Source organism: Anoplophora glabripennis, unplaced genomic scaffold, assembly GCF_000390285.2.
Source record: "Anoplophora glabripennis isolate ALB-LARVAE unplaced genomic scaffold, Agla_2.0 scaffold1117, whole genome shotgun sequence".
Taxonomy (NCBI): Eukaryota; Metazoa; Arthropoda; class Insecta; order Coleoptera; family Cerambycidae; genus Anoplophora; species Anoplophora glabripennis.
The window spans coordinates 84,233-108,469 of NW_019417194.1; the positions used below are offsets into that span (position 1 = coordinate 84,233).

General features: G+C 33.3%; 1 protein-coding gene across 1 annotated transcript in view; it reads left to right on the forward strand.

Moving 5' to 3' along the window:
* The window catches only part of LOC108915845, a gene marked incomplete at its 3' end in the record, with an annotated part of 56,722 nt that extends 32,971 nt beyond the window's left edge, over nucleotides 1-23,751 (forward strand). The window contains exons 2-3 of the mRNA XM_018721989.1: nucleotides 21,059-21,152; nucleotides 23,486-23,751. Coding sequence (XP_018577505.1) covers nucleotides 21,059-21,152; nucleotides 23,486-23,751 — 360 coding nt within the window. The remainder of the gene's footprint in view (nucleotides 1-21,058; nucleotides 21,153-23,485) is intronic.
* Between the last annotated feature and the right edge of the window lie 486 nt (nucleotides 23,752-24,237).

Below are 24,237 nucleotides of genomic sequence, written 5' to 3' on the forward strand. Positions count from 1 at the left end.
GCCGTAACTTATCAAAATGGCTTAGCGGATATGCTAATACGTGCCTATTAAGCCGTACTTCTATAAGAGTATGGTATAGGTGGTTTCAGTATAGCGAGGAACGGATTTACAGTAGAAAATTTTTAATAGAGAAAATAAAGTTAAAATACAATTTTTCAAACAGTCTCCTATGCGTTTGTTAAGGCAGAAAGCTATTTTAAATTGGATAAAATAACAACGACTGTCATTTTTAAGATATAGGAACGAAATTTGTTTTTACTAAAAAGATATGCAAACTATTTTAACAAATATGAAAAACAAATATGAAAAAAGTTCACACCGACCTGTGTTTTATAAATAAAAATACTTGGTTTCTGTCCAAATAACTCTAAGGTTACATTGTGATTTTTATTGTTTGCTTGTCTTGTAATAGTATACAGTATGAGCCATTTTGGTAATGCATGTATTGATATCTTGGAAATTATAAGCGATACGAAATTGGTTAAATGGAGCAAGTTTTAGACAGTTCTGTTGCTAACTTAATGGCGCTTGTAGACCGGTCCTAGCTCTTTAGGTTTTTAAATTATTTTGAAAAATTAAATGTGGCGTTTTCGAAAATCGTCTGTAACTTTTTAATTTAGAAAAATTTTTAAAATCTGAAAACATTTTTTCACAGCAAATTTCACTGTGTATATTTAGGTTTTTACTGCGACGTTTCGGTTACGAGAAACCATCATCAACTTTTTTTTCTTATGGGCGCCATATTGAATTTTAAGCTGAGGAAATGAAGCGCTTTTCAATGATATGATTGATGTAAAGTAAGAAAAGACTTCAAAAACAACCTCCAAAATCAATATTTTTATATTTTTAATGGCCGCCATATTGAATTGAGCTGAGCGAAGAGAGCATTTTTTTAGATTTTCAATAATATGATATAAGTAAGAAAACAATTTCAAAAACAACCACAAATATCAAGATTTTAATATATTTTTGATAAATCTGGCAACACCGCATAATTTTTCGAAACTATTATAGAATAGTCTCAAACTTTTGTAAAATCTAATCATTAATGTTGGCGTTGTGGTTCATGCATGCTGGTGCTCCTCTTCATTTCTCATTAACGATTAGGAAGTATCTAAATGAAACAACGAAAAGTGGAAATGGTGAACTGGTTCAATGGCCAACTAGATCGCCAGACCTGACTAAGCTGGACTTCTTTAGTTGACGTTATCTTAAACATTTTTATATAATTTAACTAATTAATTAAATTATAATTTAAACTAGGATAGCTATATTTCAGAGAATTAACAAGGAAGGAACACATTTTCAAATATCATTTGTTTTTTTTTAATTTTTTTAACACCCTGTATGAAATGAATTCATAGAAATGACAATTTATGCTGCAATGTGTGTATTGTCAAGAAAGGTTTTTAAAATCACATTTTCCAATTTTCGTTTTCTTAGTGACCCCCCAAAGTCTCCGCCTCTGGATTATCTCATTTATCACCGCCATATTCAAACGCGCAGACTTATTAGGTCTACTTTAACGCGTTATTAATGTATCTCGAAAACCAAATACTTCGGGACACTAACTTTTTCTTATTTTTTTGAGCACCCTTTGCTTTTAATTTATTTAAACCCTGTATAAGCAAAACGTCCTTGTACTCCACAAATCTGTCGTTAAAACGACTAAACAATTAACAATCCAATTACAATTATGCTTTATGAAGGCAGGAAGTATGTGCTAATTTCCTGATTTGGTAAAGGAAAGAGATAAAGTTTATGACAGTCACTCAGATGCCGGTTTCATAAGCGGTTTGCTCAAGTTGTTATTGTTGACCCCCGAACTGTGAAGTATGACGATGGTATCGTCCAGGGAAATGGGAAAACTATCTTAGGTAACACAGATCCTCATTATTTGATCGTAGTGGAGATACTACTTTCGAAAAATGGTATTTATGAAACGATGTTAATGACAGAGTAGTAAAAACAGAAATAATAACAATAATGACGTATGAATAATTACTTATTCAAATAATAATAGTAATGACTGCGATTAAGCACCTATGTATAAATGTTAAGCGCGATGGTCAGTGGTACTCAAACTTTTTTCTTGTGGCCCAAGTGACGTATTGTTGGAAATAAGACTTTTAAATATAATTATCTCCCTACTACAGATTGACCTTATTTCACATAACCGTAAGAAATAGTTCAAGAACAGACAATCTGGAACCAATGCAATGTACTGTTATCATCATATCAGCGTTTATTTGTTCAAACAGTGTTTTTGTACCTTATAGTATTCAAAATCTTCTTTAAGTTTGATTTTCAACTGAAAATAAGTATCACTGGTTCCTTCAATGGCTTTGATCCAGCAAAGATAAACACACAAACAACAAAGGGCCATTATGAATACACAAGTATGGAGCCAGCTCGTCGCTTTCATCTAAATATTAAACAGAGCCAGCGACTGTCGGTCTCCATTATCGCTTCCGAGGAATTTTACGACGATTGACCCGAGAAATACCATGTCACCTTCGAGAACGTGGATTGGTTCCTTTCAGTTTTGACCAAAATGATACCCATATATCCTCCAGTATCCGTGTTTGCTAATCCAACGGTACCAGGCCGTCATCTGGCTAGCGAGCGTGTATCTGCTCCCACTCTGAACGACAGACCGAGATATTTCCACTGGCGATGCTGCCATATCTTCAGAATTGTTTAATTAGTGTATTCGATTCAGATAATATAGTAGAATATTCAAATGAACACGTACTAATATATTTTTGAACACGTAATCGTATGAGAATTGAATTAGGATTTTGTTTATCTCGAATATAGTGTTTCCAGGTCCGATGCAAAGCTAGAAAAACAGATTGTTAAATTTTGACAATACAGGATCGAAACAAATCTGATATTTTATTTTTTTTTTGGAAAACTGTCAGGAACTGTTGTCATTTTAATTATGTTTCCCCAATATTAAAACACTTAGTTTGTTTTTAATTTGTTTTTCTTCAGTATCTCTAATGGTGAATCGCACTCTCCGAAGAAGATGCAAGGGATCATTTTTGTTCTAAATAAAATTTTGTAAAAGAATTTTTTTTATTTTGAAAATAATTTTACAATGAACAAAAAACACAAAAATCGAATTTTTTTGAATTGTTGTCAATTTCCTACAAATTAATTAGACCTCATAATAAATCCTCCTTTGACATCTTTCACATTAGCATATTTAATGAAGAATCTACAATTTTCAGCAAATTTTCTTATGAAATACTGAAATAATAAGTGTCCTCTCAGTATCTTTCTTGCTGTCTCTCAACACAACAGTTATAACAAATATGGCGACCTATACGCAATGACTACTAATCCTTCGTTTGTTTGGTTTCTATGGTTATTTATCTATGGTATACTATTTGATCGATGCATATTTCGTACAGGTAAAAAATTTGCACCCTTTTTCAATAAATTTAACAATATATAAAACCAGTTTCCTAAAAAAATATATAGTATAATATTTTTGATATACAGTCACGAAGTTGAATGTTTTTTTACTTACTGGCGTTAACAAAAATTCCATTCTTGAATATAAAAGTGAAAATTGGCAACCTAAAATAAAAAACAACTATTTAGTGACTATTTTGTATAATAAATAAACCATATGACGTAAAAAAGAACTTAAAAAAAATAATAAATAAGAACTGGTCTTAACAAAAGTATATTATTTGTATCGACAACTGTCAATAATCGAGTTATACAGGGTGTTAAAAAAGAGTGTAAAATATTTAAGGAGGTAATAGTATGAACCAAAATAAGCAGAAAAGTCCCAATAAACATGGGTCTGCAAAGTAACGGTTGCGGAGATATGGAATGTTTTATGTTTTTTAGCCCCTTTTTTTATTTTGCAAAAACGTTGTGTATTTTCTTATAATAGTTGGTTGATGTTTAGTGAAATAAACAGTACGTATTTGACAGTTGTTCTGAGTGCACAAGTTTTCTTTCGCTATGGCTGGTTACTCTAACGCAGAATTAACATACATGCATTTCATGTATGGTCGTGCTAATGGGAACGCCACCAAAGCGCGACGTCTTATGTTGATTGACGCTTATCCAAATGGCCAGATTCCTTCACAACGCATGTTTGGAAGAATTCACCAAAGATTGCGTGATACCGGTTCCTTGAGCAAACAGTGCCATTTATCCGGAAGACCAAGGTCGGTATCCACTCCTAGAGCAGAAGAAGAAATTCTAGCACTGGTAGAGCAGAATCCAGGTACGAGTGTGCGGAGAATATCAGCCGAGGTAGGAATTAGTGGTCCTCTTGTTTAGAGAATCCTTCACGAGCAACTGTAAACAGTCTGGAAGAGCTGCAGCTACGGATTAATCAAAAGTGTCAAGAAATCCAAACCAAGGAGGGTGTTTTCGAAAGAGTTCGAATATCGTTGAGACGAAGATGTCGTGCCTGCTTGGAAATGGACGGAGGGCACTTTGAACATCTTCTGTAACTTTGTTTTTTGTTCGTTAAAAGCTTCCTTTGTCGGTTTATTCCTAATAAAATAAAATGTTTAAAAAACGAATAGTGGTCCATATCTGCGCAACCGTTACTTTGCGGACCCATGTTTATTAAGACTTTTCTGCTTATTTTGGTTCATACCTCCTGAAATATTTTACACTTTTTTTTTAACACCCTGTATACATCTCGTCTCCACATACGCGAATTAAAACATCACGTACATTTAAAGGACGTCCTGTCGTCTAATAATCCTTAATGCTGCTTTTACCCTTAGTGACGGTTCTTCAATATCATTGTCACATGTTTTTTTAAATATCCCAAGAAATAAAGGGTTTATGTCTGCAAAACGAGATGATGCATAAAACGGAACTATCGATTATCATTTTTCCCTAGATCTGGGGAAATTTTCCGAAATCTGGCAACGTCGCTATAGAGTTCGCCGCGAGTAACTCCTCGAGAAACCATCCACCGCAGCCTGTGTGCATGTTAGTAGATGGTAATACGATAATAGCGGGACTTTTACTATTCGAAGATGAACTTGTGTATGTATATCTGTGGACGGATTCTTTCTCCCGACTGGCTTCAGGAGTGGCTGTCAGTTCGGCGGAACTTAGTTTTGTCGCGAGGTAATTGATGATCGAGTTTCTTGATTCTAGAACTCTTACATCAACCGACTGTGGGATAGTTTATATTACTATACAGGGTGCAGTTCAAAGCAAACAGGACTTTATAAAATTAAGAACAACAAGTTTTTTGGCAAAACCGATTTATTTTAGTCGGAATAGTCCCCTTTCGACTGAATGTTCGATCTAAAAGCATGTCGAATGAGTTTTTTGGATAGTCTGCCGAGATCTCCTTCAGGATCTCGATAGAAGCCTTTCAGATGGCTTCTACATCCACAAAACGTTTTCCTTTCATCGGCAAATGCATTTTTTCGAAACGGTAAAAGTCGCATGGTGCTAAATCAGGCGAATACGGGGAGTAGTTGAGTTAAAATGTGATTTTAGTCAAAAAATCGATCATAACTGTCACAGATGTTAGGCCAAAATGGGATAAATTTATGCTTTTAAGATGCTCAGTTCCAATTCTATGAATTTCAATGCAGATTTTGGCTGATCTCTGATGAATTCACACAAAGTTCTGATGATATCTGCGATGATCACGGATTTCGGTTGGCCAACATGTTGCTCATTTATGTCCTCACGACTGTTTTTGGACCGCGTATACCACTCGTGAACCCTACCACGGGATAAACAATCATCACCATAAACTTGGCTCTTCGATACTCATTTTTGTACCGATGACACAAACATACCGCCACTTCAGACGCGATAACTCTGCTTTTATGGGTCCAAATGTCATGAAATTTTGACAGTACATCAATGACGGATCTACCTTTCCATTGCATGCAATAGCCAATAGATTTTTTAAAAGTTCTGTTTATTTTGGAATGCATTTTCTAGATTACTGTTAATACCGTGAGACTTTTTGAATGTTGTAGTACCAACTCGAAAAAAAGTAAATAGTAAAATAGACTACTAATATGTGAGTAATAGTGGATTACTTTAAATGTTTTCAGTCGCATGAGCTACCTAAGTAATAAATGTATGTCGTAACAGAATCTGCTGATTCATTCTAATTTGTTTAAATCAATTCTGCAACAGATTATTTTCCTAGTAAATAACTGTTGTTCGAGAACACATGGTTCGGTTGTTCTTGTGACGAAATGTCAAATTTGCGCCTAATTGTATGCTACAGCATTCAATGTTGTTAAATTTCATTTTCCTTGATTCGTATTCTTGCTTTTTTATAATATCACACAGAAATTTGACAATGAAGACACACAAACACACCGAACCCCCAGTAAATGCTGAAATAAATGTTTCACAAAGTTATACACTTACACTACAAGAATTTTAGGACAGATTAGGGTACTGTGAAGCTCAAGCAGGTAGTTTGTTTGAACACTTTGTTAGTCAATAATAAGCTATTATTTAATAAGCTTTTGCAAATAATTCATTATTTTGCTTAAGAATTACCACTCATTTTATTTTAGAATACCGTTTTAGTTGTTACTAAAGGTTATAAATTATTTGTAATAAAGTTGGAATGCTTTAGTATGGTCTCAAAACCTCTTACCATTCTTGTAAAAAAATATCGTAAAAATAGGGTAATTACTGTACGTATGGCAACACTGCTGTCAATTCCAGGCCGTGGTTTATACTCTTTATACCATCACAATAAATCAAAAACGTAATTATTGTCCAGTATTCTATCTTCCGTTTGTACATACGTATCTTAGACGTACGTTGTTTCCAAATTCCTAATGCAAGACAGAGACAATAAACCAATAGTCAATCAAAGACAGCTTAGAACCGCAGCTTTTGCGCACTTCTTATGACGTTTTTTTAATTCCCTTATATCGATGGCATAAAATTATACAAATGATATGGGGGCGGAGTCAGAATTATTAGGTGATACTGGTGAAATATTTATATAATTTATTAACTTTGTATCGGAAATAAAATATGGCCAGACCTGTATGTGTGAGAGATGCAGCACCGATAAGAAAGTGATTAAAGGTATGTAATACAGTAAAAGTAAAACTTGTTCTAGTTAGAAAGTCTTATGATGTATTCATTTTTTTTTGCGTTTCCGTGCAGATATTTATAAAAAAAAGTAATAATTGTTGACCTTGTTTAAATCCTATTTTACTAATTTAATCAGAAAACGAAAAAAAATCTCCGAACATAATTTTTCTTGCAACCACATGATTTGACTGAAACAACAACGATCTCCCTCGTAGTACCCATTTATATCTCACTCGAGATACACCCACCCGATCCCGAGATGATTTATAACGTGTTTTTATTGAAACAAGCTCCGATTTATATGCAGCGGCCAGTCCATTAGTTCTGGTAGTAGAAGAACCGCGGGCCATGCCCATTTAAATTACATTTGTCAACCGAATTAGCGTCCCACCGCACTCGAACTGCTCGGAACAAGTTTATTAATCGTGAGAATATAAGCGGCAATCATCGTAACATTATCCGGCACATAAATGAAATGAATTATGTATTCAGAAAGAGGAGATTCGGAGGAATTTAAAGCAGATCGAGTTGTGGTTATATAGTAAGGCTTCCCAGGGTTATTGGTATTCAGAAAATTGCTTGGGGCGTCGTGGAATTGCGGAAAACATATAAACGTTTCTGAATATAAGTGAAAAATAGAATAGTTTCCAGAACCAGAACAAAGGCCAGGAACCATAAAGGCCCAGTGAATAAACTAGAACATTGATTTGTTCCTTATTGTTCTTCTAATCTTGTTCTTTTCGTAAATGTTCTTCTTTATATATTTTTGGTTTTGTTTCTTCCGAAAATGTTCCTCTTTTAAGTACCTTTCATTTGTAATAGATGCAATATTTTGTTTCGTACAAAAACTTTTTTTTGTCCTATTATTGATTTCATTATTTCCTCTTTATTTAAATTAGGATTTGTCACAACAAAAACAATATTTCAGAAAAATAGACTGAAATCCAGAAAAAGTCAGGGATCATGAGAACAAACTAGAAAGTTTATCTGTACAAAAGTTTGCCCTATTTTGCTTTTGATAAGAAAGTCCATTTTTGTACTGTCCCTGATTTTATCCTTTTCGTTAATGTCATTTTTGGTTTTATTTTTTTCGAAAATATTCTAATTTATTTCATCGTTGATTTTGTTGTCTATGAATAATTTTAAAATCTATTGTAACAGAAATGAACATTTCTCACTTTGCTCTTTCCATAAATGTAAATTTATCAAATTCTTGAGTTTGTTCTTTTTGCAAATGTTTGTTCTCTACGACTAATATTATTTAATAGAAACAAAGATTCAGAAAAAAAGATTAGAAGCCAGCAGTAGAAAGAACAACATTAATCTACGTTTTTCTTCTTTTTTAGTTTGGCGAGAACGTTCCGTTTGTTGTTCTGTCCTTCATTTTGTTCTTATCGAAAATGTTAGTCTTTGTTTCATTCAGTATATCAGTTAAACTAACTAAAAACTTAGAACAAAGTAGAATAACCATAAAGGCATAACGATGAAACCAAAACATTATCTAAGCGTTTTGGTCTTTATTTTGCTTTTAGCGGGAATTTTCTTTATGATTTTTTTTTCGTAAATGTTCCTCTTTATTTCGTTCTTGATTTTGTCCTGCGTGTAATATATGTAGTAATAGAAACATTATTTCAGAAAAATGGACTAGAAACGAAAAATAACAAAGTTAATAAACCAATGTCCAAACAAGTATATTCGTCTTTCATTTTATATCTATTTTACTTTTATGAATAACCTTCCCCTTTGCTCTGTTTTGATTTTTTGTAAAAATGTTTTTTTATTTCATTCTTGGTATAGTAAAAATGTTCACGCGTTTAGAAACCAAATAGACATTTGTTATGTCCTATGTTGTGATAAGTGTTACTCAAATTCGATTTCATTTATTATTTATTTACGTTACATTCGAATAACTGTGTTATTGTGTGATTTTTGTGTTAACTGTTCGTCATCTGGAACGCATATGCTGATATGCTGTTAGATATTATTTATTTGAAATTGGCACTACGTTGTTTGCAATCAGAATCAATAACTCGAACAAATTTCTAGTTTCGTTCATTCTGTGGTCATGCGCCATATACAGGATGTTTATCTGTAGCTCGAAAACAAGTATTGCTGGTATTACTTGTACTTCTATTTGTGATTTTGTTAATTTTGTGCTCGGTTAATTTTAATAAGAATTGAAAAAATAAGAATTGGTTAATAATGGAATAATAAGAATTGGTTAATTTTAATTAGAATTATGTGCCTCATACAGGGTGTTTCACCCAAGTGGGATTCTTCTGTCCCACATGATTCCAGAGAACTTTCATTAAAACCATTTTTTTTATAAATTTTACAGTTATAGAAGAATCCCTCTTAGGTGGAACACCCTGTATATTTTTTAAGTTCCTTCTGCCCTTCACCATCGAAATCTCGAGTTTGTCGAACTTGATTCGTTTCCTGTTATTGAAGGCATATGTTAAAAAATTCCTAGCCGTAAAAATCGTCGATATTAACAAGAAAAGTTCTTCAATAATGACGAGATAAATAATGAATGAAATCGAAGTCTTAGCCGAACGAAGTGCGATTGTTTATCGCCGATTCACGCCTACTTCCTGTGCCGGTACGATCTTAGATAATAGTGTAAGTAAGGGCGCCCAGTGGCGTATCAAATTCCGCGTTAGCTTCGAAAATCCAAAAAATAAATCTACCTTAAAAAGTTGGAGATCCGAACCATAATTTCTCTAATATCATTATAAACGCCTATTTTAATTATATGAAGACATTTTATGTAGAATGTCGAGTGTTTTTGTCTCATATCTATGATGATCAGTATCCAGACAGACTTTTACCTCACGCCAGATCATTTATTGTTGTGTTTCAGCATGTTTTAGATACTGGTGTGTTATACCTCGTCCTAAACGTCGCCACATCTACAAATTCTCACAGAATCTCGTGATTATTTTGGGTATTCTATTACATATCGATCCAATGACACTTATAATGCCCTCTGTACTTATTTATTCTAAAGAAAAATATTTAAAATATATTTTTTCATTAGTTATCCCTTTGGCAATATTTTTCCGGTCCGCCCTTGGTCGCACGTCATTTTCACCGGGTAATTTGCGCCATAGCCAACTAAGATGCTATCGAAATTACCTCAGTTATATTAATAGGCCAGTTTTTGCTCATTAACACTAACTCACACTTCAGTGGGGAATTTTTCAGCGGCTCCTGAAATGCGGTAGCAATGCGGGGACTATCCTAGCTGATTAGCGGCAACGTGTAAAGTAGCTTCGATATATCAGAGTATCGGAGTGCCTTAATGGGTCGTGACTGGTCGTATCAATCAAATTCCCAGGCATCGTGGAGTCACTAGTCGTTTTTCTCTGGTATTTGCGGCTGGATTCGACGAGAGAATGCAAGGGAATATGTGCTGCCATGGAACGGCGCGCAAGATAAAATATTTTGTCGTTTATTTTCTTTTTTCACCGTACTCGGAATCCCAAGTATTTGTGTATACTTTTGCGTCCATTTGAGGAATTCGTTTTTACGTTCTACACTTTTCCCCGAAAGTCGCCTCGAAATAATTTTTTTCGGATTTGCAGTTATTATTTAAGCCCCTTTTACACCGATAGGTCCGTAAGTCCATGAAATTTAAGTTGGAGATAGTCACTATAAGAAAATTGAGAAAAATTACAACGAAATTATGGAAAATTTGCAGAAAACATTTTAGAATGAAAAAAAAGGTCCAAGTCACTTTTACTAGACAGCAAAGTATGTAAAAATACACTGAAAGTAAAACAAAACTTTACAAAAATCTTGCAGGTTGTTCCAAAAAGACTTTCCAGGATTGATATCTTCCAAAAAAATTTTGAGATAAATGTTGTAGGATATTAATAAAACAATATGCTGGTGACCTTGGATTTGACCTTCACCTTAAGTTTCAAGGTCAAACCAAGGTCAAGTTGAAATTGTTACGGAAAACCCTATCGTTTGTTACCACCAAATTTTTCGACTGAATATGAATGGAGTCAAAATATTTTCCTGTATGTTCTTATAGGTCGTTTGGAAGAAATATTTCAAGCGAAATTTGTAAGCTTTTGAATGATAAATTAGATGATGACCTTGGCTTTGACCTTCATCATACGTTGCAAGGTCAAACTAAGGTCATCTTTATATCAAATGAAATTTTTGCCAGCAATAAATTCAGTGTCAAATTTTTTGTCGTTATCTGAGACCAGACAATTTTTCTGGAAGGTCATTTAAAGGTCAAACTTATTTTTAACAAAAAATGGTGGTTACAAGAAATAATTTAATAGACGTACTTAACTAAAACTATTAGTATGATCATGTAAAAATTTTAAAATTTAGTGCATTGTTAGGTTAATGATTAATTTGATCACAGGACCAATAGCATTAAAAATATTTTCAAGTGTTTTGAGCTAATTAGAGATGTTCGACAGGATTTTAAAGTATTTTCCATATATTTACAAGTTTATGAAATATTTTGAAGTTGCTAGCACTTTCTAATACACTTCTAATACTATTTTGATGTAATCTGTTGCTTTTGAGATACTTTGAAGGTGTTCGGACGTGCTTTAGTGTATTTGATATTGAATTTGAATAACTTTTATGCATTCCAATGTATTTTGTTCCATTCTAAAATTATTTTCATTCATTGTAGTGCTTCCCGATGTACTTTAACATATTTCACAACTGTTCTGATGTTTTTTGAAGGACTCTAAAGCCTTCTCAAGAAATGTCTATGTATTTTAAAGCTGTTTTGGTGCTTGGTGATGAGTGAAAGTTCTTATGTATTTCAAGTGTGATTTGAGGAATTTTGTTATTAGCAGTTTTTCCGTATTTTCACGCATCGTAAAACTGACTTGAGATATTCTCTTTCATTGTAAGCTGTTTTACGTACTTCAGAAACAATTTTTGCGGTAAACTTATGTCATTTTGTGAACTCTTATCCCTATACCGTCGAGTTTTAAGTCTCGTGAGAAGTTACATAATTTGTGCACAGAAAGTGATGCGGAAAAGCGTCCTTTGAATAGCGGTTGTAGAAATAAATAATTTCAAAATATTTAAATACATTTGGGGTTGTTTTTTGAAATTTATCTTGGTGTTCTTCAATTATCTCGTGATTTTTGGAAAATTTTGAAAGTGTTTTGAGGTTTATAGTACATTTTTGCAAATTTTTCATAATTTTTGTCATCTAAGCTTGATCCTTACCACGCTTATTTTGTTGTTTCCGTTTCTTTGGTAATTACTTGTTTTTTGTGTTGCTCTAATTTTCAATCTTTTTCATTTTCTTCTATTTGTGCAATTATTTGTTTGTAAATAATTCTGCCAACTACTTGTCTTTAGACCTACGATTTTTCATTTTTTTTTTGGTAGACTATTTTGCAATTGTATCTACAAATGATTTACAGTATTGTCACCACATGTTTTGCTCAGAAACGATAGCCCAGTAATATTTAAAATCAACTGAACAGTTTAAATTTCCGTCTGCAGAACCACCGGACATATACCGGTTACTGGTCCTCATCAATATGCTATAGGTGAGACAATCGACGAATGATCATGGCTATTTTGATGTTTATCTACTACATACACGGTGTCAGTACAGGTGAGATACGACATAAAAAGTGTTACATCCCAACTGACAGTTGGATGTATTTCTACATAAAAAACAACCTCACCGTAAAATACAAGCAACGTGTCGATGAATTAATATAATTACAGCCCTCAACAGCGTCAGACGACTTTATTACAAGTTACGTTATTAGTAATTGCTGCTTTATTGTCCCATTATGACTTCTCGACCTGTTTGGCACATAAGGCAGTGTGCACCGCAATAAATCAGAGGAATTAAAAGCATTGGAGCATATCGGTCTATTAACACTGACCCATTGCCGTCGCAAATTATGAGTTGTCGGCTGTGCGAATCGCTCGAAACGGTTAGCCTGGATTGCGACTGACGTGCCTGAAATTTCGTACATTTTCGACGACTAGAGCTTGTCAAAGCCCCCCCATAAAAAAATTTATACTGTCTACTATTTTTTAAAAGCATGAAAACGCAACCGTAAAGCACATTTTAGGCATGGGCGTACTTCAAAGATTTTTTTTAGGGTCAAAAATGGACTAAAAAACCTCACAAATCATTACGTATATTTCTCTGGACTACGATTAGATTAGATGTTTTAAACAAATGTAACTTAACCTAGGAAGCAAAAAACTCACCCAAGGAATAAAAACAATTGGTCACTAAATATAATTCTACGGAAGACTCTAAGTAAGAAATATATGACAAACTAAATGTGTTTTAAAAACAATGAATTATACTATTTAGACAAATACCTACGATAGTCTTTTATAAGACGTCAATTTTTTTTTCGTTATACAAATCAGTGAAATTCTGAAAAATTGAGCCTATATAAATAGTTAAAATACAAGGTGTTCAGTTAAATATGTCGACAAAAATTAAGAGACGATTCTTTGAGTGATTTTAAGCCGAACAAGTTAAATAAATATGGGTCCGCAAATCTATAATTTTGTACATACAGATTGCTAAAATAAAAAAAAAAATTTTACTAAAAATCTCAGAAATTCGACGCCTCTGGATATTTTGAGTATTAGGTCACTACTTCCAACACCTTTTGATGTTTCTAAGAAAAAAAACATCTTTAATTTTATTCGAAAATGGAACTATTTTCGATTTATTGCTTGTTTATCTTTCCATTCATCTCACCAAGCACTTCATTAAATCTAAAACTACTCTTCTATATAATTTTTCTAATTAAAGCCCAAAAAAATCATTTGGTGAATTTTTTCCGAGTCATATCCATAACAAAATGTAAAATTTCCACGTAATTGATTTTTTTCAGAAATATCATGATTAATTTGTATTTAAAATTGTATTTCTATCAATAAAATCGTATAAACTATTTTGAGAAACGAGTAGTTGTAGTGTTATTTTGCCTTTTGTGGATCAATAAAAATAGTAAATCGAAAACGGTTAGTTAGTTTTTCGAATAAAGATATCTCCCGTAAACACTGCAAGGAGTTGAATAAGATATCCAGAGGCGTTGAATTTCCAGGGTTTTCATTGAGAACGACTCCTGGTATCTGCGTCACTGATACGCGTATGTATATCCAAATGGATAGTGGATTTTTACCTGTAATTAGTTAAATCATTGGCCTAGGTTTCATCATCCTACATCAAATATCTTCAGAGTTATTGTAGAAAATGTAATTTTTTTAATTTTAACATTGTATCTTGAAAACTATTAATTTACGAAACTCTTAAAGTTCCAATGTCCACGTGCTTAGTTAACACCCTGTATATAAGGAGTTCTATTTAAAAATAAAAAAAATATGGTTCTACTGAAATATTAGCTACTGGTTAATTTTTTTTTTGACATCTTTAAAATAAAGTGACTACAACACCTTGTATTGTTACTATAGTTCACACAAGTTTCTGTGTCGACTTAGCATACATATTTACGTTTTTATCTATGTTTTGCGTGTTTTTAATGTTCGTTACACCAAATAATAATGTAAAAGGGATATAGATAACAATGAAGCTAAAGAAAAAATTTGTAATGATTTTATAATGACACACACTTTCAGCGTTGGAAAAATATTAACCTAAAAAGACCGAGAATGGTGGTAATGTTCTCATACGGCACGCTCGATTGAAAATACATAATGCGAAGATATAGAAAATTTCGGATTTGGGTAATGATCATTAGAACAGAGAGCCAAGTCAGGGAATAATACACATGATAATGTAGGATTTGAGATTAAATTTTGAAACATTCAGGGTGTGTTTTAATTGTTATAACTTTAGAGGTGTATTTTTTGAAGGTAAAAAGTCTTATTGAACCAGAGATATACCGCCACTGATTGTCGAGATACAGGGTGTTGAAATTTAAAAAAATATTACATTTCTTTAAACATATTTTACGTAGATTGGTAAAATTTTGCAAGTGGTGTAAATAATTAAAACGAAAAATCCCTTGAGCTATTATAGAAATGTGTACATTTGGTTCCTAATAGTAAGTATTCCAAAAAAAAAGATATTCTGTTTTATTTGGAATAAGAGTCATTTTCGAGATATTAATAAGTGCTCTTTTTGTAAATACAGTTTTAAATAGTATGTAATCATTAGCAGTCCAGAAAACTCAGTGGCGTAGCAATTTATTATTATTATTTATTAGGCTTCAGAAAATTAAATTTCTACTCCACCAGACACTCTTAATGATCACACTGAATTTAAAATTAAAAAAAATACTAGAACTTTGTTAAAGTGGACCCAAACTACCCTCCACGAGAAACAGAAGGCGCGGTGAGGAAAATAATATTTTCGACTATATTTAGAAAATGACGTGCTGCAAAAACAAAAAATTCACCTCAGTTTCGGATTTCGGGGAATAAAAAAATGCGAAATTCGAACTGTTGAAATGCAAAACAAAATCACGTCAAACTACAAGTCCATCACCGTTCCAGGCGATGATTCTTCACTGTTAGATAGAGGCTAGAGATCAGAGCAACAGCTATGGTACTGAAAACACATGTGTAGAGTCTACACGGCGCCATAATGGCATAACGATGTATGGGCATAGCTGTTGCTCGTGTCTCTAGCTTCTATCTGACACTGAAGGCTCGTATCTTAAGGCGGAGAATCTCTGCGGACCCATCAAGGAATGTGATCGAACCTCGACCCTGGCACCTTACAGTTCAGTAACCAGGGACAGATACCTGGCCAGTACATGTACTGATGCATTAATTTGTATTGTATAAAGGCCTTTCTATATCAAATACCATTTATTGTTAGTAACATATTTTCAATAAATCCAAAACTTTTACAATTATTCAAAACATTGTTAAAAATTTTCAAACCATGAATCATCAAGAAGACGACCAAGGAAACAGTGGAAAAAAGGACAAATATAAATGTTCTATTTAAACATGAAACAATAGTTTGCATTATGTCTCCGAAATGCAACATTCATTTGTTTTTCTTATATATTTATAAGTTTTCTTAAACTTTTTGTACTATTTCTTTCTAATGGATGGTTAAAAAAGATAAAGAGGGATAGTCACCCTGTACATAGCGCCACCTTGTTTTTTTTCTTGTAATATGACTTATTTACTCTAATTCTATTTCTTAAACGTCGCTTCGAGAGGAAAAACGAGTCGAAACCCGGCAAAAATCGTATAAAACATCGCAGCTGCCCCTGCAAACTAGGAACTATAAACAAACGACGATCTCGGCCGTACCGTTATGACCGGAATCCGCTTCTAAACTGACTCACGTAGCCTGCACACAAGGATCGGGGTAAAAAAATGCATTCTGCGAGCCGCACGGCCTGGAAGATCGATTTCGATCGGTTTGCATACTGCCGCTTTGTTCTTGGGATAACTTCTCGGACGCGAGCGTTATTACAAAGTTAAATTATGGTTCCGCGTACGTGATCTGCTTGGGCCGAGATGACCAGGAGGAGAATGCCGCGCTAGAGACGACCCACAAAGCTAAAGGGCTCCACGCACTATCGAACTTGTCGATGCGGACAAAACGTGCCTGTGTGCGCGATATACGTTTCTTGTTTTACTCTTTACGATGAAAATAAATAATATACAGGGTGTTTCTGAAATAAATGCGTTCCTTCAAAGTAATAGAACAAATTACTTTAAGGGATAACTCCACTCTGGTGATTGGAAAAAATGTGATTTTCAGGAATTTTCAAAGAAAAATCGATACAAGATATAGTGTCGGGAACAAAATGGCTTTATTGTACATGTTTTCGGTTAATATTGTGATTTTTTTCAAACGATTTGGATTCAAAATGGAGGCTGTAGGTGATGGCAAGCAACGACACCTTTTTTTTCAGAGGGCTGTATGGCAGGACAGGTTTCTTATTTAGGGATGGCCTTGGAACAAAAACACAAAAAATTTTTGGTACTTTATACTAAAAGCTGGGGAACATCGTAGGGAAATTAAAAAAATAATAATTTTATTGATTTAGTGAACACTCAAAAGAAAACTATCGAAAAAAGACGAAAAATGTTGCATTAAATTGTTAAATGTACTTTCAAGGTTTTCCCAGTACGGTCCTGAGATTTTTTAATTCAGATATCAAGAGTATGTCGGTCTCTAGTGGTAGGTACATGATACATACCAAAGACAAATTAATTCTCACAAATACTTCGAAAACGATAGCTAAAAAAATGTTAGTGAAAATATAAAAATCACCCCGTATATTAAGAAGTAGTTTTCTGATCGTACTGGCTTAGGTTGCTTTATTTTGCCATTATACTATGTACTCACAGGTCATGCACTTCATTTAAAAACTTTAAAAGTCAATTTTTGATAAAATGTTTTTATTCCTTCGATTTCTACTTACCAGTTCTGTATTGCATAATAAAACTTTAGATAAAGAATATGGCTATTTGCACAACTTTTATCAAATTAAATTTTTTTGTCATACACGAAATATTTGCAGTATCATCTTTAAAGGACTGGTCAATATTGTCGAAGACTTTCTGATTAGTTCGACAAAATAATAGTCCGGTCAAAATAGACATATCAAATAACGAAAATTCCGACAGAGCTAAATTTTGGTGGAGACCTTGGGTGCACCATTAGAAATAAAGTGTCAAAAGTCCCCATCGATCCCATGTGTGCTAAAAAAGTAATTCGGGGTCAAAGGTCAAAATTTGAGGTTTTTTGGATTTTTTTCGAAAACGGTAAGTTTTATCAAAAAAGTAGCTTATAGATCTTAAAATTATCTACAGAAATGGTTATTATACTTTTTTTCTAAGAATCACCATTCCTGAGATATCGCGATTCTAATAGTTGAAGGAGTCACGTTCTACATGATATGCACACATTTCCACACCACCTGTGAGGTAGTGTACTTTGGCGCGTTTTTTAACGTGGTTTCTCCGGTAGGGCTACTTCACGAACTGTTATGACGGAATTTTCAGGGACAATACTCTTTTAACTGCTTGATGATTATTGATATTGGTTATTGACTTTAACTGTTGTTCTGATTTCTTTTGATATTTTAATCTGATTCATACTCTTCAAAGTCGACTTCAACAGTCATATCTTCTTCGATTTCTTCTTCTTCTTGTTCAAATGAAGACGAATCAGCTGTATCTTCATCGAAATCACATGAATCTTCGTCTGTTGTATTCAGTTGGACATTTGAGCAAGACTGGCTTTGGCAATTAGTACACGCTGGAGAACACAGTAACCCTACTCTTCTACAGCCACATTTAGCACTACAACCTTTTTTGCAATTACAAGAAATAGTGTTTAGGAGTTTTTCCGGAGCAAGTGGGAGTAAAGTTTGAATCAGTTCCAAAGTATTATCTGTTAATTTCCAACCCCAGTCTTCTGGGTTCACTTGATTGCCTAGCCATGTATGAACTTGGTAGTATACGCGATACAAGTGTTGATTAGCAGAAGCCGATGTTGGAGGAAGACAAGATAGTTGTACTTGTCTCTTGTTTCGTGTATTTTTTACAAAAGTTTTTACAATAGAGTAGCCAGATGTTATTCAAGGCCATGCGGGTAGAGGGGATTGACTAAGGGACTGAGTTTCTTTTGAGTGTATATTCTCAGAATAGTATAGTTTATAGATATAAGAGACACAAATAAGCATTTTTACTTGTATTAAGTGCCTGACTATGTATATACGTTGCATATATGTGCATATCATGTAGAGTGACTCCTTCAACTTTTAGAATGGCAATATCTCAGGAATGGTGGTTCTTAGAAAAAAAAGTATAAGGTCCATTTTTGTAGATAATTTTAAGATATATAATTTTTGTCCGGAATACTTTTTTGATAAAACTTACCGTATTCGAAAAAAATCCAAGAAACCTCAAATTTTTTACCTTTGAACCTTTGACCCCGAATAACTTTTTTAGCGCACATGGGATCGATGGGGACTTTTGACACTTTATTTCTAATGGTCTACCCAAGGTCTCCACCAAAATTTAGCTCTGACGGAATTTTCGTTATTTGACCACTATTTTTATGACTAATTTGACCGGACTATAATAATAAATCAGTCATAGGAAAAAATTAATTACCTGGATACCTACTAAAGATATATTAGTGAAACAAACATATGTCGAAGCTGATAAAAAAATGCTGAACTGATTTGAATTATTAATGATTAATTTAATGAGTGAAATTTCGATTACAAAAAAATTGTTATAATCTAATTTTAATCTTATGCACGCCAATAGCTGTCTAGACGTCGCTTTTACTTTCGATAATCGAATCATTTTCTGATAGGTTTCTCTAATCGATCAAATATCTCCCCACACTAATTATTTTTTGCCTGATTAAAACGGGCAAAGAACCGCCCATTGTCCCACTATAAATTGTCCTCTTTTTCAGTCCGTTCTTGAACATTTTCTTTCCACTTTCTCTGCGGCTCAAGGTAGACACTCCAAGCTGAGAATTAAACATGTAATTGCGAGAAAATCTAATTTTGAACGGCTTTAATTTATTTCCAGCCATCTGTCGTCTATAACCTGAACCAGACGACGCCATCTAGCGTTTGTCACGGCAATTGCCATATTTATTTTAATCAGTGCAAGTTTTTTAAACTAATTAATGCTATGTCACATAATTAAAACGAATTTATTTGCCCATAAAATGGCATAAGACGTGGCACATAAAAATCTTAAAATTATTATTTTCTCGTGACAGATCCTTTCCTGCTGACTTCGGCGTTGTAAATTTTTACAGTTCTCTGACCCGAGAAGAGTTCTTAAGAAGCCATAAAAAAATTTCGTAAGGACCACAATTCGTGGTATTCTTGATGGGATACAGATGCTTGCCGAGGATAATCTTCGAAGAATAGATAACCTTGTTTATGCTGAATATTAATTAGTATGTTTTTTGCTTATCTTGATATGGGTATCGGAAGTAACAAAATGAATGTGTGTATAATAAAAAATGTTGTCAGACGTAATCGTAACAAGATTAAGATATAGTACAACGTTGGATCGATATATTATTTAATAATGTATTAATTCTTTTTTTAAGTGATGTTATCTATACGTATATTACTTTTACTTTTAGTGATCGAAAGAGTATATATTTAACGTAACAAATATAAGGGAAATGGTAGGGACACTTCAGTTAAACGTCTATTAGACAAACAATCGCTGAATTAAAAAAAATTGCGATGATATGTATGTTTTCTGAGATACAGTATCTTACATATTTTTTAGAGCATATGCAAGGTTGAGTCGTCTCTGCCTCTTATCTAGTACAAGAGAAACATCGCGCTAAGCTTGGCACAGTCGTACTTAACGAGAATTAATAGGATTTCGCAACGTCTGACATGCACAACTAATTTCTTCCACATTGTTCTCTTTGGCCATAACTTGTCGGTGCCTTATATGCGACGAATTACATAATCCTTGTTTAAAAATAATTTGTAAAGCAGTTTCTTTGGCGTTGTTCTCGCCACATCGCTACTCTGCATGTTGCATAAGGATCTCAGTTTACGATTTTTATTTGAAATGAAATTAAGTGCAAGATACAAATAAACAATGAGGGTTGCTCGCTGTACAGCAACAATAAAACGCGCTCTCAACGGTAACAATATAGTATTTTATTGAAAACTAAGTTATATAGAAAAAGACGTGTTGACGGTTTGAGGGTTTGTTGGAGAGTCTCTGTGTGTGGAGTCGGTCGTAGGTATACGAGTACGCATCTGGTCGCCGGCGCCAGTCCGCCGTAGACCCTTCCTGGAACGCTGGTGCGTCCGGCGGCGTCCTGCTGGCGCTCTTGACGTAATGCTTAAAAATGGGTCACTTGCAACATGTACCCACAAAACGTTACAAATTGTATGAAGGAAACATATTTAGACACTTTTTGTTTTCTTGTATAAGATGGCAAAAAACTTTTGTTAAGTTCCAATTGCATAACCTTATTTTTCTTTTTCTTTTCCAGTGAACTATTCGAATCTGGCAGCAGCATGCCGCCAAATTCCGAGGAAACAGTGAGGATGGGTCGGTTTCCGTTCATGGACGAAACAATGAATAAGGTAACAATTTTATTTTCACATGTTAAAGACAACACAAACGAAAAATCTACTAGATCCACGGGAATATGTAAAATGGCCAGCTGAATCACCAGATCTAATACCAGCAAACTATCTGTTCTTTCCTGTAGGTGAAAGTGTTAACAAATCAAAAACAAGATTATTTTTATACAGAGTGGACCATTTAAAAACATAAATACTAGTTTAAAAGTCTATCCAAATTAAAAGATGTTATAAAATTCATGGGACTCCCTCATTAAAAAATATATTGTTAAAAATTACTTGTATCGAGGGTTCAGAATTAAATGGCCCAACTTAAAATTTGAATTTGATAATTAAAATACGAGAGAGCGTAAAAATAATGTTAAAATGTTAAGAGTTAAATATCTTTTTCTTTCAAATTTCGGCATAGAAGATTTTTTCCTTATTCTGATCACCTAATACAAAGTTTAAATTTATCTAATTACTCCAGAACTTCTCTGTATAAATATATAAAAGGTAATCAAAAAATTATTAATTGTTTTCAGTATTTCTACGAATGAAATTCGTTAATCACCCTGTAGATAACAAACCTAAGTATTACGTAAACTTGTAGATCTCGCATATGCAGTACTATTATTATTTGAAAAAACATTGCTTTCCGATATAAATAACACTTTTTATAATAGCGTAGAGCCTATAATTTACAATTTTTGTATAATAAAGGTAATTATTTACACAGGCATATATATTCATTTAAACTTTCTATCGGCTACAGTATCATAATTTATCGACACTTTAAAAAAATTATAAATAATTCATTCTGGTACAATGTATATTTCTATATTTATGTTTAAGCATTAAATCGTTTGTATTTTGTTTAGAAGTCGTAAAGCGGAAAAATACTGAAGTTTGTTTAGTTAAAATGTAGATGAGTGTGGAGGTACCTAAAAAGTGAAAATATCAAGATTTATTAACGAATATATTTATAAATATTAATATAAAATACACAAGTTTCTACAAATTAATTTAAAATTTTGTTATAAATATGTATGAATTATCTCTTTGTACATCGAAATGAACTATTACTAATAAGACTACTTCAAAATCCATACATTCTAACGACGTACCTTTATTTTCATACTACGCCTGGGTAATTGTGTGCTAACAATGCTTGTAACAATAAGAAAAACCAGCAGTAATATTCCATATGTTTTTATAAATAATAAAACCCACACTGTCGGTTGTGTTGGTAATAATTATATCGAAATTACAATCATTCGTATGGGATATAACTTGTTTAATAATCATCGTTTTTAATTGCTAATCATGGGAGTTGGTACATATGTGAAATTGGCCTTGCTTGAACGCCATGCAATTGGATAGAAACAGTTCTAACTATCTGGCTATAAAAACTGCATTTTATGACTAGTGCACATCTGACAGTTGCAATTATTATTGGCGTTATTATGACATCAGTTAGATAACAATTAGTAACTATTGTTTCCTTGGGATTCTTAGAAAAATACACTAGTCACAAAAATTAAAGGATAAAAAGTCCTAAATTTTTAGGTGATTTTTCAAATGGCTTTAACTTGGCGGAAAATGGTCGTAGAACAACAAAAAATAATCTCCATCTTCATCTTAATCTGTATCTTCATCTCTATCTCTATCTTCATATTCATCGTCATCATCATCGTCATAGTTATCGTCATTTTTATCGTCGTTCTAATCTGTCCGTAATTCAGACTTGGGTCAATTATGTGGAACTTCCAGTATAGGGATTTTCAAAAAAAGCGTCTGGTTAGTAACTATATAGCTTTTCATCTAGAGATTTCAATAAATAATGTAGGAAAGTAGGTAGTGAAACGAGAAAAAAGCCCGTCTATAAAATTGCTTGAACGAAATAGTTCCTTTTAACCCTGTTTTTTGGATATAATCAATAGCCTAACCCGAGAGATTGAAATTGTCACTTTTGTTAAAAATCAATTAAGGAATAAATTTTGCATCTTTTATTCATTTTTTTAAATTGAAAATGTTTCTTCTACCAAAAATTCGAATATATCGAAACAAAAAAAGGAAAAAATTAAACTTGGCAAGTTTTTACTTCCATTTAGTTAAATCAGTGGCCCTAGGTTTCATCAGTTAAATATCCTCAGAGATATTTTAGAAAATATGACTTTTTTTAATTTCAACGCCCTGTAACCACGTCCATATGAAACTGCTTAAAATTATTTGTTCTATCGCATAGAATCTTTCATTGCACCTCTTTGTTTTTTGCTTGTCATTTTCTTATTCTTTTGTGAATACGTTTTTCGAATTTGTAACAACTTTTTAGATATTTTTTCTCGTGACAGGAAAAGCAGCGTCCCCCGATCTACAACCCCGAAGACTACGCCATCTTGTTGAAGAAGTGGGGCAAAAAGTCGGCCAACGGCTTGATTTCTCTGTACAGCAACTCCAGTACGTCTGAAATGGAATGTAACAGGTCCCAAGGCTCTTTCAGGGACTACAGGAACCCGATGCTGACCTCTTCCGGTTCAGAAATGACCCTGAGGCAGTTTGGCACCGTTTCTGAGCTACTGGCCAAGCTAAAGTCAGACTTAAGGCTGGCCTATCCCAGGTAAGGATCGTAATTCCCATTATTTAACCATGTTTTCGTCGTACACGCTTGTTGGCGCTATTTTGAATAACACACCGTTGCCGGACTTCCTGATTTATCACAAGATTTGCTAATTTTGAGAAACCTTATCCGTGCTCGCAGCAAATGTAGTCCCAGTCAGTGTCGGACTGGATATGTTTAGAGTCGCCCACAAAATTCCTTTTAAGGGTATTTTTAAGATACAGAAGGTGGAAATAAACAACAACATATTGCATTTTGCGTACTTAAAGACATTTTTGCTTATTTCGTTGGAATTTCTGAAATAAAATATTAATGACGTAATGTATTGGCAGACATAAAATTGGGAATTTAAAAAATATATAATTTTAAGTTGATGAACATGTGCAAGGATGATTTTATATTTAGAACACAATAATAATACACCATGCCATGATAAGAAATACATAAAACCAATAATTTTCCAACATTTAATATGTAGAAGGCGTT